We start from the raw sequence: 17,733 nt of genomic DNA, 5'->3' as shown, positions 1-17,733 counted from the left end.
CTCTTGACAGACAGCTTAAACCCCCCCCCACCACCACAAGTCACAAATCCTCTGTTCAGGGCACAAGTCAAACAGAGAGGAAGATAAGGTTAACTTCGCCTGACAAACACTCGCTAAACAAATTTCCTCCCACCCGACTCTGATCCCGATGTTTAAACGCAGAAAGGCTGCACCGGTTTTCAGGGGCTGAGCTCAGTGCCTGCAGACTGCGGAGGAAATGATTATCAAATTAAACAAGAAGTAATCGTTACCATTGGTCAAGTTGCTCGTGTAAATGCATCCAGTCAACATGTTATAATTGCGGTTATAATTTATGGGACCTTTGTGCTTGCGCGGGTTTTGTTTTTACTTTCTATTTGTTTCAAAACACGGCCCGGCCGACTCAAATTCGGCGAGCATTCAACTTGTTTACGCTTGAGGAAGCGTGCTCAACATTTAGGTTCGTGATAGGTTCTTTTAGAAACAACTCGAGCACGCAAGTTTTATTGCGATGCTGCACGCGTTCCCTTCTGCAGAGCCCCATGGATATTTCACGGGCGCAATCTTGCATCAACGCAAAGCCAACGCCGCTTCTGTTTCAGTCTCTTAATTGTTTTAATTTGCATTAAAGAAAGGAAATATCGTGCCTGAAATCCAAAATTATCTTAAGCTAAATTATACGCGATATAAAACACATGCTGGCTGTGATATTTTAAACGGCTTTAAAGTTCCTTTTACGACCAGTATTCTTTGGAGTATTCAGTGACACTGGGATAGTTTTTCAAAACCTAACCACAAAAGAGCAAAAGCCGGATGGATTTTACCTTCAAAGTCACAACAAATACCGAAACCACGGATGCTGCAGTCACCTTTCATTGACTGAATCGCGCACGGGGCATTTCTCTCATTCCTGCTCGCAGCTTCGGCAGCTGCACAACGCGTCGGAGGCCCCTTTCCGACGGCTGTGCTCCCAGTCCGACAATTTGTCGCGGCACCGACAAAGCAGCGGCAAATGCGGGTGTACAAACAGTTTGCACGAGTAGTTGTTAGAGACCACGGAGGACACTCCCCAACCCTGGGACGATAGTGATCCCACGGCTCAGATGTACCTTTTTTTCACCCTCTCTCTCTCCCCTTTAACCAGTAACTCTATCTTTTCCCCACCGCGCCTCCTGTGCCCCCCCCCCCCCCCCGAGATTTCCCTCATTAAAATAAAACTGTATGAATCGAGATTCTATCTCTGTAATGAGCTCTGAGGGATGCCGGCACACATCAAAAGGAAGGAAGGGTGGGGGGGAGTTGAAATGGAGCCTTCTAGTTAGGGCAAACAATTGGGCCGTAATAGCCCCGCATTATTAATTGTTTAAGTCAGTGGGAGGGGACTCAGGAGGACCACAGGCCCGCGGAGCCGAATACTTACGGTGGCCGTCTTTTACCGATGGTAGCCTTCACGGGCCTCGATGGAAACTGACTCTCGATGACCTCGGCTGTTGTGGTGGCACAGACATTGCCTAATGTTGTGTTTCCCCACTGGGTGTTGTTGTCGATAAGGTGCTCACCGAAGTCATCGTCGCTATTGGTGTCGGTGAATTTGTCGCCACCGGCGTATGCATTCTCCTCCCGTAGCGTCACGCTACAACCGATACCATTAATTACCACGTTTATACCTTAAACTCAAACTGTGTCAGCAGCTGATGACCAACTTGCCCAGAATGCACCCAATGTCATCGCATCTCAGAAGCTAAGCAGGTTTGAGCATGGTCAGTGCTTGGATGGGTGACCACCATACACGGCAGGCTAGTTACAGGCTCTGGAGCCACGTGGTAGGTAGGAGAGAGTGGTGCAGCACAATTCATTGTTGGACTGTGCTTCTATGCCCTGGCATATAGCTGCCCGCTCTCACCAACCCTCAATAATCAAACATGACGGGCAGGTCTGCGATATGTTTGTCCTGGACTCAAAGTGTCAACTATAATTTGGTCCTGCTCTTTTGACTGTCCTCCTCTCTGTGTCGGGCTCATGAGCAGTAGGCCATTATTTGTTGCTGAGTAATTGGGCCACGACAGTCCTGCTCTCATTGCAGTGAGCTGTGGGGTAAGGCTTGATCTGTGTTGCTACGTGCCCCTGGGAGAGCTGGGACTGATGCCATTGCGTACCTGGTGTAACGGATAACCCAAGTCTGTTGACAGACATCACCACTATGGCACTTCTCTCTCCGTTATCGACAGCAGCCAACGCCCGGGGGATGCGGTACGTGATGAGTGTTTGAGAGACATTAGTCTCGATCAGAGCATTGCACAACTATAAATACACCAGGGTCTGTTTTGCTGCGTAAAAATAAAATCTGGTGACATTTCGTCCCATCAGCCTACGGGCCTCATAGGCAAATGTTTTCGAAGAGCATTTCTTTCAGCGGGAAAATCCCTCTTCAATAGATCGTGGCTCGTTAACGTTGTATACGAAGCTGCATAGTTGGTTAAGAGTTGTTTATTACTGCGAGAAAACAAAATAGTAGCTTTGACCGTATCCCACCGATGTAATAGGTCAGCTCCCGTGTACTCTTAAAGTCATAATAAAACCATCCATCCGGTGCTGGAGGTCCACATCCACGTGGTGGGCCTGCCCTCTCTGGGCTCAGCCCTAATCCCTGACTTCCTGACCACACCTGCTGGCCCTGTGCACTAGGGGGGTCAGGGCCCAGCTGGATCACGCCAGGTCTCTTGTCTCTCAATGTTTGGCCACTTCCTCTCGCGGAAACATTCTCCGTTGATTCCGATCGCTTCACTAGCAGCTATACTAGCAATTGGTTTCGAGCACATTCTGTAAATGTATCTGAACAAATTTAAAAATCTGAAAGTTGCAATGGTTTAAACATGTGTAATGCTAAGAAATAGTGACTGTATTTGAGATACTTACGTCCCAAAGCAGATTATTGGGTGATGTAAATTTGGTACAGGTCAGGTGTTTTTTTATTTTAAACAAGGGTTTGCAAAGCCTCTAACTGCCTGCAGCTCTCAGTATGTCACACTTAGTACAAGGCATTTGGCTTAAAGCCAGCTGGTTCCATTTGTGGAATGTCACGAAAATTTTTACTAATTCCAAATCCAGAAAGCTGTTTTCACACATTACTGTCACCTCCAATTTGTCCATTTCGAAACACCTGGCAGAATGAGCCGTGAACCTGCTTCAGTGAGCGCTGTAAACCTTTTTGAGAAGAATATAGGCAACACAACAAGGGGGCTGACGAAAAAAACTTTTAACGCACAAGGAGTGATGTTAATTCCTTTCATTATTATAAGTTGCATGTTGTAACAAAATGTGTTTTAACTGCCAAGTGTTGTAAAAGTCAGGATGGGATTACTTTCGAAAGAGCTCTGTGGCTCATAACCAACACTCCCTCTAGCTGTGGCTTGTTAATTTGATGCCAATTTTTTTTACAAAGACCATAAAAGTGTAAAACATATTTTACACAATATATGCTTGAGCAGGGTATTTGACAAATTTTACATGGTAACAGATGCGACATTGGTTCTCATTTTGCAGCGATGCCGAGCACCGTTCGTAGAAGAAGAAAAAAATAAGTAATATTTAAAAAAAACATTTTTAAAAACACGCTTGTATGAAATGTACTAGTAATGGCAAAACTCCACGACTTCAGGAAGTGGCCCCGAAGCTTGCCATAACGTAAGGGGACCGTGGCCAATTACAGCCAACGTCAGTTGAGCGTGGACAATTAGACCCAAGCCGAAACATAAGATATAAAAAAGCTTGTTTAAAAATATATATTTTTACAATTTTTATGATAGAATATAATATTGTCATCAGTATGACATAAGTATACCAAGTTTGCAGTCGATACCGCATTGGCAAGTGGGTTAAAATTGAGTTACAAGATTTGAGGATACAACAACGACGACGACAACAACAACAACAGACAGAGTGAGTTAAAAGAAAGCGTGTAATAATAATAATAAACCCCCGCTGCCTTCTCTTCACAAAGGCCGCACGTTTCTTGCGTCGCTTTCAAGTAACACGGGCGCTTTAAACAGCCATGCATTCTCCTGCGGCCGTGGCCCGTGCACCGTCACATCGACGTGCGGCAGAAAATGAAAACAAACGCCTACCCCCCCGACCCCCCGCCGCAGTAAATGTCGTGCGCACAGCCGTCAAAACTTCGCACACCTGTTTGGCGCTGCCGTACAATTTGTCGAGACGCTCGCAGCTGCGGGACATAAATCACGGGGTGCACCTTCTCCCAGAGGGGGCGGTTCTCTTCCCCGTCGGTCGGCCCCCCCCCTTCATCTCCCTCTTGAACCACGACTGAGCTCAGGTGATGAAGCGCCCACTAGTTCAAGGAGTTCACCGCTCCCAGACGTGCTTCACTTGGACCTCTTCACCGTCGAGTGGCGGGCTAAGAGCAATCGAGGACCCCGCCCTTACCCAGACGCTCAAAAAGTTGTTTTGTGCGGAATTGAGCCGCGGATTTAGTTTTTGTGTTTTTAAAAGTGTACCGCGTGCACTGCAACTAACCGCGCAGGCTAAAGGGACTGTACGATTCAACAGCAACAGCCACTGACATTCTCAATGGATGCCAGCAGATTTGTCTCGCGAACGTAGGCAGCGAATTGTTTGAACTTTTCAGTGTATTCTTTAAAGCCGGAGTTTAATCGCCGTTAAGCCCCAACCGAGGTGGGTTTCGGCTCGGGCCGTTGTACGTGCGATGTATTCTTAAGCCTACTATTGTTCACTTAATTCTCTTATACGCACAGCTTAAGCCGACCCATCTGGAGTCTCCGTGACAGGGTGCTCCGATCGCTTGTCGTTGGCACCAGAATAAAGGCATCACAGTGCACCTCCTTGCAGGTTTTTTTTTTAAACTTGCCACCAATTAGCAAGCGTGGGTAGGGAGGTGTACGTTGATCTTTGCAAAAGCCCGTTATTGTGCACTTGGTGATTTGGGTTTCCAAAATGGAATGTCATCCACACCTACTGGCACCCTCCTCACAGGCCAGAGTGCTTCAAAAAGCCCGCCCCGGCTGTCTCGGCCGATTCCATTTGCACTTGAACATGATGGTCAATTAGTGAGGGACTGTGGGTAACGGCTCCCTGGGTGCAACTGAGGCCAATGAGGGTGCCTAAGTGCAGATTATGCGCCTGGTTAATCCTTTTTTTTATATATCATTTTGCAACGGCACTTTGGCCTCCAGAGCCAGTTTACTATACACTCCCTTTTCCAGGGTTATGCATCAATCTCTGCTTTAAACAAATTGGCAAAGGAGTCCAATTTTGCCAGATGGCTCTTGTTTATGTAATGTATTGCTTGTTTTGTCGCGGTGTTTAAAACGTGCCTGCCTGCATTGTCTAGAGATGCTTTTGTTTTAATGGTACATAATGCCACGTTGAAGCGCACTTTGCCTCCCCCATAAATACACCCAAGAAGTACCGTGCACACTTTGCTATGCATCATTTATACGCATGTAGCTCAGCCCATTGTCGTTCTGTGGAGTGAGTGATTCACTCCCTTCAGAGGAATGTGGAATACAGACGATTGCCTGAGGATGTCAGTTGAGATGGAACACCATCCTCCGCTCGGATGAGTGTTGAAACACTGTTGACGCATTTACATTTCTCCGGTTTAACATTCACATGGACGGTACTTCCTTTGGCTAAAAATGTAACTTCATAATTGGGATTGTGGGAAACAATACGATTTCTTGTAAAATATTCAGGAAGTAGTTGTTTGCAGTTATTCTTTTTTTTGACGCATTATTTACATCAAAGCCTACTTTGTTAACGTGTCGGGAAAATCCTGGGCGGGCTCCGGAGGGGTGGGCGGGGGTGGTGGTCTGGGACGGTGAGCGTCACTCGGCAGGTTTTGTACGCACGTCAGTTCCTGACGTCTCGTGCTGCTCATTAGAAAATCACTCCCCTGGCCTTGCTCACCTCCGGGATGAAGGGCGCTGAAAGAAAGGATGAGCTGGTCAAGGCTGCGTGCACGCCCCTGTAGCTACGGCCGCTGTCGCGGCGCTATTTATTTCCTTCAGAGTCCTTAAACAACACTCCCCGCCCACGGTGTTGTCAACCGGACGCTGTCCGGTGGCTACGTCAAGTTGAAAACGAACGAATTGATGGATGAATTAACGTAGAAGCACCGAATGGTCTCTTAAGTTTCGCGTCCAAATTATATCTTTCGTGACAGCAACAACAAAAAAATAACTGAGAAATATTGTTGTTCGCTCATCGTGAACGGCCTTTTAAAAAAAAATCGCTTTTAAACAAAAAGGAATGTCTTTAGTGGTGAACATTGTGAAAAAAAAATTATTACCGTGGTTACATTCTACGCGTGTAAAAAATATATTCAATTGTTACTCATTGTCAAAATTGCCAGCAATTATGTCGATGAGCTCTTCTCTTGGGGATGTAAACCGCTTTGTTAATGACAGTAAGAGAGAGAGGAGAGCCTCTGGGCTGGGTGGTGATGGGCCCCGAGAATGGGACCAGGAACCGTTACGTTTCTATTTTTTTTGTGACTGAAAGGGGGGTGGTGATCTGACATGAGGTAGATAAGACACCGTCGGTTTTTTTTGTATGGCCCTTCGGTGACCACAACTCCTTGATGATGTCACGCGAACTAAAAAGCGAAACAGATGTGGCATCGCCGAGGTTCGAGTGAGCGTTTGACGCTTTGGCATTGGCCGCGGGATTGATGCGGCGAATTAGCTCATCGCTACGTTTCTTCACAAAGGCGAAGTACGTTTTATGAATGCGGTGACTTTTAATGTCTAAAGCTTTGACTGTTGAGTGAGCTTTTATTTAATGGCATTAATCTGAGAAATATTGTTGGTTGTTTAATCGTCATTATAGACTTAGGACAGCGGTTTTCTTTGACACAGCCAGAGTTTGTGGAGCATTACAAAGAAGCTTGACAGCAGTGGAATTAATTCCAAGACAGGTGACACGCGTGGGTGAGGTTAATTACAGCTTCACAAGACTATAGGCGCTGGTGTCGGCTTGGGTGACTGCTCGCATTCACCTGTGGATTGAGAATAGCCGATTGCGGTGGCTACGGTGACAATAGCTGCAGCTGTGAAATTATCGCAATGGTCATAATTGGGTTACATAAATGTTATTCCGCAACTCACAAGCGAGGCTGGTAAAGTTACGTCGACTGCCCCGTACGTGAGCAATTCATATCCCTCAAGTGCCTCAAGTGTTTTCTGTCTTTAGTCTTGGTTAATAACACTTAGGCGCTTTTTTTTTAAAACCCCCTTATTGGTTACATTACCGATCTGAGGGGCTGACAGCCTCCACTTCCCATATTATTTATCACAGGGCCCTAGCTGAGGGCTGTGTTTTTTTTTTGTTGACGTAATTTGTCACTGCCTGCCGTAGCCGTTTGAAATGGATCCTCCGAGAGCCGGGCGCGCGGAAGATGGAGATAGGTCTGCGACTACCGGCGGCACAGAGGCGGCAGTGTTTTCCTCGGCCTCCTCCGCTCGGGCTGCTTACGTCTCTGCGTGGGCCACCTCGACTCGTTTCCCTCCCTTTGCTCGCTCGCTCGCTCCCTTTCTGCCGCCCTCCCCCTGCGTCCGAGTTTAATTGTGCCCTCTGCGATTCGCGCCCTGGCGGTTGCTCCGTCGATTTGCAATTGTCGTCCGGCTCGGTGTTGGAGCCGTGCGCGGTGACGGATGACGAGAGCAATGCGCGCTCCGCGTGGTGCGCAGACGTCGAAAGTCAGGTGCCAGGCAGAAAAAAATGCTCAGCCCCCAATCTGTGGCAAATTATTGACCTATAATCGTCTTGTCCAAGAGGATACCCCGACGTGCTTTCGGGTTGTACCGCGTTGTTGTTCGGCGCGATGTCCGTCGTTTCATTTCCTGAAGGAGCTCCCAGGACAGGCAGTGCAACGTCGTGCCGGACAATTCGCGGGGCAACCCGAAAACGCAATCAGAGAGCTGTGCAGCACAACCGCAGAAAGATCTACCGTTATATTTCGTTGTACTTTGTATGGTTATTTTATTTGTGTTATTTATATTAAAAAAAGATAAAGGCCTGCAATAGTTGTTAAAGTCCTGACTGATGAACCATTATTTTTTTTTCCATGTCCTGTATTTGATGTTTTAAGTACAGATCTTGTTAGATTTTTATTCACATGTATATGGATGAGTTCACTGAAATAACACACTATCGCTCACAAGCACTCACCTTAAGATGCTCAATAACACTGAATTTAAGTTTAGGTCTTTACAATTGAATATCTAACTTTATTAAAAAAAAGTTATTAAAAAAAACGCTCAGTTTGTTCATCTCATGCAATTATTATAGTAAAAGTGCTGTAGCAACATGCGATCAAAGGGGAAAGCTGAGAGTCTTATATTAAAGGCACTAAACCGTTTATGCATTGACATACCGTCTCAGACATAGCTGCCTCCAGGCTGTTTTTACAGTGATACGTCAAACTAAAACCGTAGAGCGCGTATATATATACACACACACACATAACATCTCCGTGTACACACCTACATGGAGACCGAACTGAAAGTATGCGTATGCAATATACTCACGTTTTCGAAATCTTGTAGTCTGCTCGGTATGTAATGTGGCCCGGAGCCGCACGCGATAGCCCGCTTCCCAGCTCACAGCTGCACACTACCTGCCTGAGACATGACGGCAGTCCACTACTCGCCGCACTTCCTGCGCTAATTAAAGCAATGCCTCGCGCTGCCTGGCTGATTTAAACAAATGGTCCGTGTAAACCCACGTGGGCTTTTCTCAAGCGCACCTCGCCCGCTGCCGAGTGCTCGACTTGAGGTCAGCCGCTGTGGAGGGATGGGGGGGGGGGCTAACCTTCCGTCAAAAGGTTCAGAAGACGCGACTCGTTCAGTGATGCCAGACCTTATGCTGGTACCCACACCCCCGACAACCTTGCTCCCCCCACACCCCAATCCCCCTCCTCCCCAACATCATGCACACCTGCTCTGCTCAGCAATGCTTTGAATATGGTGTGAAGAACCAATGTGGGACAGTTGACCCCCCCACTCACCAACACCCACGTCCCCCCCCCCCATCGCCACTCCCCACACCACCCATTCTGTCTGGCTGACCCTTTGGGAGAAAATTTGGCATTTATGGAAAAGCCTTCTTGCAGAGGATGATATGGTTTGGCAGGTTCAGTTGCAATAAACTGTTTCGCACTCCTTGGAGATCGTTTTATAAGCGTGGTTATTTCTAGCAGCTGTCTGTATCTCGCTTCCTCTCTGTGCTTTTGCGGGGAGGACAGACACCTTGATGTTTGTGTTGTGTGTCACATTGTGGCGTTCGGTCGGCTCGTACTTAGTCATTGGGTAATGCGTGGGTGCAGGTGTTAGTCAGTTGAAGCCAAACTTAAATGGGGATACATTTCTCGAAAGATTACTTTTGAAATTCTACCTCCCCCCCCCCCAACAAAAAAACCTCTCCTTTTATCTGCTGTGAGTTTGTGTACATAGCACAGAAAATGTAGTATCCCCCCACACAGGTAAGAAAAGAAATCGTTCACCTTCAGAAGTCCACAATCTCTTATTAAGCTCTTGCTTTAAAACATAAGAGGGCCCGAGACGTGTTTTTTCATTCCCCCCACGCTGTTTTTCAAAGGCACCGATGCCTTTTGTGTCTTAAAACTGTCAGGGTAATTGATGGTGGAGCATGGCGAGGCGAGCTGGGGGTGGTGATAGTTGTTGGTGGAGGGAGGGTGGGGGGCTGGGGGGAGGGGGGGGTGCCAGCATCACGCGCAGAGAGACCGCGTGGTTGTTTTCTCTCCCCCCCCCCACAGCGTTACAAAGGTGTGCGGGCGAGGCCTGACTCACCTGCAGACGGCGGTGCTTAGCCACCTCAGCGCTAGGAACCGCAGTCGCGAATGGATGACTGGCAACAGGTGGAGAACAACGAAAACTCCGTTCGTCTTCGACGGGGCTCACGCTCGCTCAGGAATGCTTTTACTCAACGCAGCCCGACCGAGCCGCGGCATTGGAACGTTTTAGTTACGTTCGCATTGATCGATTCCAAGCGTTCCCCCCCCCCGCCTTCGATCGTGTGCCGCTTGGGCTGCCGATAATGCCATTGCCTCTGGCTGTGGCGAAGGTGAAAACTTTATTCGCGCGGTAGAGCAGGGTTACGGCACCTTTGCGCGCGCTCCGGACAAGATGGATTTAACGGTAATGTCACAATCAAAGGGGGAATGATTCAAAGTGCAAACTATTTTTTTTTTCTCTCTCTCTCTCCTGCCTAATGAAATTAGCCTGAAGCAGGTTGCATTGTGTACTGTTTGAGAGGGAGAGAGAAGAGCGCCCGGGCTATTAGATGGTGGCGTTCAATGCACTTGCCTGCTCTGTGATCTTTTCCAAGCTCAGGTTAAGTTCACTTTGTAAAGATCATAGATGACAGTTCCAAGAACAAAAGGAGCATTTCTTTTTTAAAGGGCCTGTTCACAAAGGGGCGAATTATCGAGCCAAACCCGTGTCGTACGCGACTCTCTTTTAAACTCATCTGGGATGCAATTTTTTTGTTCAATGTAACTGAAAAGTAACGGAAGAGTGAGCAGCTGTAATTATAGCCAGCAGAAAAAAAATACAACACCAGGGAAAGAAAAAAGCAAACATAACTTAAAAAAAAGACTGCAGGCATGGCGGGTGGGGAGGGGTGGGGGGAAAATGACCAAATAGCAATTACGGTAATTGAAAGTTTGGACAACTCGAATGATTGCAACAGTCTACAAATAAATAATGTTGTTTATGGGTAAAGACAAGTACCCTCTCTCGGGGTTACCCACACGACAACAAACTCCACTATCAAACGTTGGCTCTTTTTTTTTATTATTCCACGACGAAAACGGTCCCAAGCAGAAATATCGTCACCTCCTGATTGAATGCGTGTGAGCAGAAGATGGCAAATTAAAGCATCGAGGGGAAGGGTTACATTAACAGGAATGTTTCGGGCAGAGCCACAATACCAAGCACTGACATTCCTAATGCGTGTTCTGACAGCTGGCCATGCGTAAATACCGTACACTCACACAGTCTGAATTGTCCTCGTTGACTCACATACCGGCATTCATCATCCTCCAGTGTATGTGTGTGTGTGAGAATGTATACACTTTAAAAAAGAAATAATCAAACGATCATTCGGTGCCGATGAACCCACATTGCATTTTTGGATTTCATACGGAGTATCGGCCTGCTGTCTGGAGAACTAAATGGTGTTTCAGTTGAATGCTCGTTTCTTCAAATACACTTAAAAGAAAAACATTTCTAAAATACTCTGAACGTTATTATCTCCTTAAAACGGAAACACATTCATAACACTTGCACGCAATTATGGATTCTTTGAATTGCCATGTATCTGTGTATATATTCTCGGTTTTAATCTAGTTTAAAAATATTTCAACAAAAGTCCAGCGTATGTTCAAGCTAAAAATAAATAAATGTCTTGTCATTAAGGCTTGCCGGTGCAGAGTTCTCAATGGCAAGATTCTCAGCGGTGGATGGAATAACGCAAGCAATAAATTAGTTCGGTACACAGAAAAATTAAATAAACGGCAGCCTAATTATGACCGATACGTGTTGAGAAAATAGAAAGAAAAAAACGTGACTTACATTCCTGGTTTTCTGTATCCCTCCAAATCTCTATAGAACACGGATAAATAAACCGATATCAGTCCCACATGTCGGTTCCAGCAGCGCGGCAGGCACGGGGGTGGTGGGGGGTGTGGGCCTGGAGACTCCTCCGGAGAACTATGCTCTCTGCAGCACGATGGTCGCGGTGCGATATGCTATATAACACAACGTGAGATCAATTCATTGAGGGCAGAGCAACAGGGAGGCAGAGAGCGAGGCGAGAGAGAGAGAGAGACGAAAGCATTGAGTAGAAACGCTCCTTGTTTACTTGGTATGGTCTGACTTGCCAAAACAGGTATGGAGGCACAGGGTCCCGTTTATTTGGCTGACCGCCAGCACTATTAGAGGAATGGTTGGAGTTCCAGCAATAGCTGAGGGCCTGCCCTTGCCTTGGAGCTGCTGTAGGCTGCTTAATCGGCCGCTGCTACACACAAACACCAGCCTTGATGATGCTCATCAAGGCTGGTGTTTGTGGAGATTTTTTTTGATGCGGGGTGGTGGTGGCTTCAAAGAATGACTCGTGTTTTGCGCAAAAAAACATCATTTGTGTGCTCACTTGACGTGTACCGCCCGCCGCGTGAACGTGTGCTAACTTTGTGCCACGTGGGTGTGCAGGGATTTCGTCTATGAGTATGGCCCGCGCAGCAAAATCCTACATTTGATTGTTTTTTTTCTCATGCAGAGATGGTTATCGTGAACTTCATCTGTTTTGCATTATTAATGGTCAGGCAAGTATCCATTATAATGTATTGTGTTTACACAAGTGTGCCCAATGTACACACCTTTTTTTACGTATAATATTTTAGAAAATTGATTGTCATTGCTTAATAAAGAGGTTGCAGATGTAACACTTAGAAATAAGACTTGGCACTCTTTATAACAACAATATAAGAGACACATGCTTCCCTAGGAGAGTCCAGACTTTATTGGAATGAAATCTCAGTTGTACGTGCTTTATATTTTCACCTGGAAGTCTTTATTCTATCAAATGGTCGGTTCACAACCCAAAATATTCTGTGGCATTATTACCTCCAAAAAACTAAACCAGTGGTCTTATTTGAATTTGCCTGCGTACTACATTTAAATGTATACGTGCAGTGTGTTCATTTGGGCTCATCATTACAGAGTGTTGTCATTGTGTGTGTGTGTGCTTTTGTGAGATAATGCATTAGGGCAGGTCACCCTCAATAAAAAAATTTGCAAAAGTAGAATTTGCATCATAAACGCAGGGCGGGAGGGGGGGGGGTAACCATAGCTCATAAAATCATTCAGCTGCAGGCTTCTCTCCGCAAGGGCGATCATACGGATGGAGGGGAGCTCATAGGGACCGCAGCAGAGTCGAGGCATTTTGGAAGCTTTTACTGCGGGTACATTACCCTCGAGCAGACCAAAGTTTGCTCTCCTTTCAGTCTTTTCTGGCTCACTTTGCTCGTTAGCGGCACTAATTGCGTTCCCTTACAACGGTTAGTCGAACATCAAAGGTGTTCCTGCCCTTTTAACGCCCGTTATGAGTCGTGTGTTTATTTTCAACGTTTTATTGCTTTGGGCAGCTTATTGAAAAATGAATTATTATTTTTTTTAGATCTCCAGATATTGCCTGGTAAAATTCAGTCCATGTATTATTCTTTTTGGATAGGTTTCATTTGCATTTTAGAAGGACAACTTTTTTTTTTAAGTTGGCTTAAAGATATTCATTTTTATTTCCTGTTCAAAACTAAAAGGGCTCAAAATTGCACTGAAACATTATAGGATATCAGAAGACACAATATGAAGAGGGCATATTTTTGGAACGTGTGACGTCATTGCTGTGGAATTAGTTCCCTTAATTCCATAGATTGTACAGGCTTGGCACACGCAAACCAGATTCATTACAACACAGGGATGTTCCCCCCGCCCACTGCTTGTAAGTGTGCTTTTTATAAAAAAAAATTTGTTTTAAATACACAGTGTAAACATGATGCTGGGGAAAACACAGCAAGTATGCTAACATTTAATTGCCTTGTGTATTTGGTTATGCTTGCGAGCCCAAAATCGTTTTAAATACCATATTCAGTGGGATTTAGATGCATCTTGGTGGGCGCGCGGCGGGGGGGGGGGTAATTCCACACTGAGCTTCGAGAAAGCAAACAGAACACACACACACCCAGCCTTGCACGGCCAGTGACCCTCAACCGCTTCTGTGTTGGGCACGCTTTGCCCCAAAAGAATTCTGTGGTTTGAGTTGCGTGGCCAAACAACACGCATAATGCATCTTAAACCCACAAAAAGGTGTTTGGGTAAAAGTAAAAAAAAAGCCAAAACACATCAAAACAAAACAACATTCTTGGAAAATGTAGTTTCCATTGATCGCGGCTTGAAGCACGCCGGCGAGAATGACTGCACACGAAGTCGGGGCTTTTCATTATCTTGCCTTGGCAGATGCCGAGCGATGACTTTGTACATTTTCTTGCCGTTATTTAAGAATAAATATATCTATACGCTTCTTATCCTGTGTTCATTATCGTTAAACGTCTATCCGAGTGTTTTCAGACGACAAAATGTATTTTTAAGGATCGCTGAGATTGTGTCCAGGCAAGGCCATCCGTAACACATTCACGGGACATTTCATGTATCTCTGTGCCAAATGTTACCTTGCAGTACTTTTTTTTCCTTCTTCCCCAAGTGGAACTTTTGTAACTTTGGAGGTTAGTACTGCATTGGATTTTATTTCAAAATGTTAGCAAATGTTAACCTTTATTGCATGTTAATCCCATAAAATATTTGTATTATTTGGAAGGATACGTATTGCAGTTGTAATGACAAATTATCCAAGTTAATGCAAGAAGGCAAATGGTGGAGGGAATTTTTATAGGGGCGTTCAATGTGTCTTGCACTTTTATGACTCTCTTAAAACGACCAACTGTTTAATGAAGAAGGTAAATATTGTTTAATGAGCATTAGGCTGCTGTTAAATGGATAGAAATACTTGAGCTAGGAATTTGAGTGAAAATAATAATTTACAGCCCATTGTCAATCCCCTGCTGGATGAAGGCTTGCCTATGCCGCGCCCGTTGAAGGGGGTTTTGTGTGACCATACTTCACCACGCTGGTCAGTGCAGGTTTGTTCAGAAGAGGGGAGTCGGGGCAGCACTGCTTCAGACATTCCCCGCCGCTATTGTAAACTGTGGCATGGAATCAAACTCGGGTCACCGGGTTCATCGCGCTGTGCTCGACAGCCCTTGCCGCCGCCGCCGCCGCTCCCACCCGAGTTAACATTGTCGATTTTGTGTCACGTTTGTTCAAGATTAGTTACGATTACATGATGTTTAATCGTTTTCCAACAGGCAGCAAACAGCAAAATAAGTAGCCGGTGTGTAGATGCACAATGGGGAGTAAAATAAAAAAAAGTTTGTTGCGTTCAACTCTAATAGTTAGAAGCATGATGATCACGATGATAGTGATGAGTTCATGACGATGGCTGGTGGTGAATGTGGTAATGCCGGTCTGACATCATGATTTGGTCTGCAAAGTGAATGGGCCCCCAACACAATGCACGCTGCAGGCCACAATCGCAGACCATCTCAGCTGGGAATAAACAGAAATGCTTGGCTGTGCTGGGAATGGAGGGAGTTTCTAAAGAACAGATCTCTCATTACCACCCCTTTATAACTGCACGAATGGGCTCAGACTGCATTCATAGCCCATTTCTTTCTAGAACGCTTAAAATGAAACTTTGTTCCCCCTTGCCAAAACGTTATTTTTCAGGTGTTCACGGTAAAGGTAAGAATCGGCTCCCATTACTATTTTGTGACGGTGATGTGCCGCGATGCTCTGGACGTGTTTTTTTGTGTGACTGAGACAACCTGTCAAATGTGTAGTAGTAAAAAAAATCATATCGCTCCTTTATTCAAACCAGGTGGGATTCCACTGAGAGATATCGTGAGGGAGACCTGGGAGGAAATAAATAGGGCATGAGGTAGTAGGGAAGACACGAATTTTGTCGGTACAAGACGTTGACTTTAAAGAATGAAAAAAAATACATGTTCAAAGGCAAAACTTTTTTTGGAAAAAAAAATGCAGTTCTGGATGATGATTGTAATCATAAACAGGAATTTTTCCATTGTGCGCAATGTTGCAATGCAACTTGACAGCAGAAATGTCATCATTGATGGAAAATTCCGCTTCATTAATGTTCAACTGGGAGGATATGGTCCCTCATATCAGTAGAACTCACAGAATGTAACCCAAACCTTCTCTCTCTGGTATTTGCAGGTAATAAAGGCCAAAAAATTACAATGCAGATCAAAAAAAAACCTGCGTCAATGGTTATTTTTTTTTGTTTTACTGTCATCCTGATATCGGAGGGCTCCTCATGTCAACAATTAAAAGCTAACTTTATTGCACTTACCCCTCAATAGTATGGGTTACAGAAACAAGAAGAAAAACTCCCGTGTGACGTTACAGATCCAAAAAAGGGCCTTTCAGCCTATAAAAGCCAGATTCACATCCTCTGGGGCTTCCCTTTTATGATTCTTGTTAGCCAAAAAAAAATACGTGAATCAGTCAACTTTATTGGTTGTTATTACAAGGGCTCACACTTTGCGCTGCCCTGTGTTCAGCAAAACCAACAGTGGGCACCCTACCTCGGTTTGATGTGGAGGCGGCGCGAGCAGACGCAGCTCGTTCTGGCGCGCCGCGGGGCTGGGGTGACCCCCGGGAGCTGCCGTCGCACGCAGAGGCCCGCGTGGCTTCAGCCGACACCAGAGAGGTGAGGCTCCCGCTAAGACGTTGGGAGTCTTCTCACAGCCCACCCCCCCCCAACACCCAATCCCGGTCCCCCACTTGCTTTCCGTCACCGACGCCCGATTCCGCGCTGATTTAAGGTTACCGCAGCCTGGGTTACAATTCGCTCTCGAACGTTATCCGGGGTGTGACTTCGTCGCCAGTTTTATTTTGCGTGCCTTTGTGGTCGACGGAGGTCGGACGGAAGGTGGGCGCACCTCTGGTTAGCACGGTTGGCGACGTACGGTGTGAAAGAAGTTCAACGTAGTACATACACGGGCAGTCGTATTCGAATAAGGTTAGAATATGAATTGTACGATCTAGGATTTGACATTTAGACCTCGGCATGTCGACATTGGCAGGTTGACTAAACTTATACAGTTGTGCTTCAAGAAAGAAAAAAAATGTACTGTTGCGTCGTACCCATCATCTCTTCGAATAAAAACGAGTGTTATTTTGTTGGACGTTAATGCTGGTTGTTCGATGCAGAAACTGACAGAAGGACCTAACATAGGAGAGACTATATCAGAGAGACGTACATGTGCAGTCGTTTGTCAATCCACTGCAGGATGATGTCCTCACCACGTCGTATGGATCGTGCGAATTATTTGACCGCACTTCGCCACGCTGGTCAGTGCTGTTCGGTGTTGGCGGTCAATAACGAGCTGTGTGCACGGTGGCCACCCATTCAAGCACCGTCCAGCCTTGATGCCCGCTTGGCTTTTGACGATGAGCATCGCCCAATTCTCCCACGAGCGGGGAAAACATTGTCTTGACTCTCAACATTAATCATGAGCGCGCTTAGTTGGCGGTGCCAGTGAATGAATTTTACGTGTTTTTTTGTTCTTCTCCCAATGTTAATTCACGTGTCTCATTCACTTTTGTGCTCATTTTCCTTTTTGCACGCGCCCCCCCCCCCCGCCACCTTCAGTCACATTTGGTAGGACCGGGCCAGTCCTATCGGCGCGTGCCGTTTAATGTGCGTGGCCAAAGCCCCCTGGTCGCCCACGTCCTCCAGTCAAGCCACCTCGCTGCAGGTTACAGGGGCCGTCTGGCCGGTGGATGGGTCAAACTCACCGAGGTCAAGCCAGTCCCGTAATATCCTTTACACGCGGCGGACTGTTCAACGGCGCAAGTGATGGACGCGACCCCGCGCCTCATGCATTGTGTCACGGTGGCGAGATGTTAACTACCTCGCCTGGTAATCAGGAGGTCACGTAGAATGAGAATAAAATAATAAATTTTAGACTCAACATCACGCGTTTAGAGTATATGGCTGCTGTACATTTCCACGTGATGATGATAAGCCACTTTGTTGAGACGTCATTTGTGATAGCCAGGT

General features: G+C 46.1%; 1 protein-coding gene across 3 annotated transcripts in view; it reads left to right on the top strand.

Annotated features, from left to right (window-relative positions):
- Nucleotides 1-17,733, top strand: part of FAM227B (family with sequence similarity 227 member B) — a 49,401-nt gene that overhangs the window by 27,361 nt on the left and 4,307 nt on the right. For 2 of the 3 annotated variants that reach the window (XR_004402558.2, XM_032950491.2), the window contains exons 10-11: nt 16,229-16,377; nt 17,323-17,489. Coding sequence is in view for 2 of the 3 variants with exons in the window: in XM_032950491.2 (XP_032806382.2) it covers nt 16,229-16,377; nt 17,323-17,489 (316 nt within the window). In the remaining variant the exon portion in view is untranslated. The remainder of the gene's footprint in view (nt 1-16,228; nt 16,378-17,322; nt 17,490-17,733) is intronic. The other variant, XM_032950484.2, reaches the window with a different exon arrangement.

The sequence above is a fragment of the Petromyzon marinus genome, chromosome 1 (genome assembly GCF_048934315.1).
Source record: "Petromyzon marinus isolate PM22_M1 ecotype Great Lakes invasive population chromosome 1, UKy_Petmar_22M1.pri1.0, whole genome shotgun sequence".
In the NCBI taxonomy this organism is placed as follows: domain Eukaryota; kingdom Metazoa; phylum Chordata; class Hyperoartia; order Petromyzontiformes; family Petromyzontidae; genus Petromyzon; species Petromyzon marinus.
This window is presented reverse-complemented; position numbering and strand designations above follow the sequence as displayed.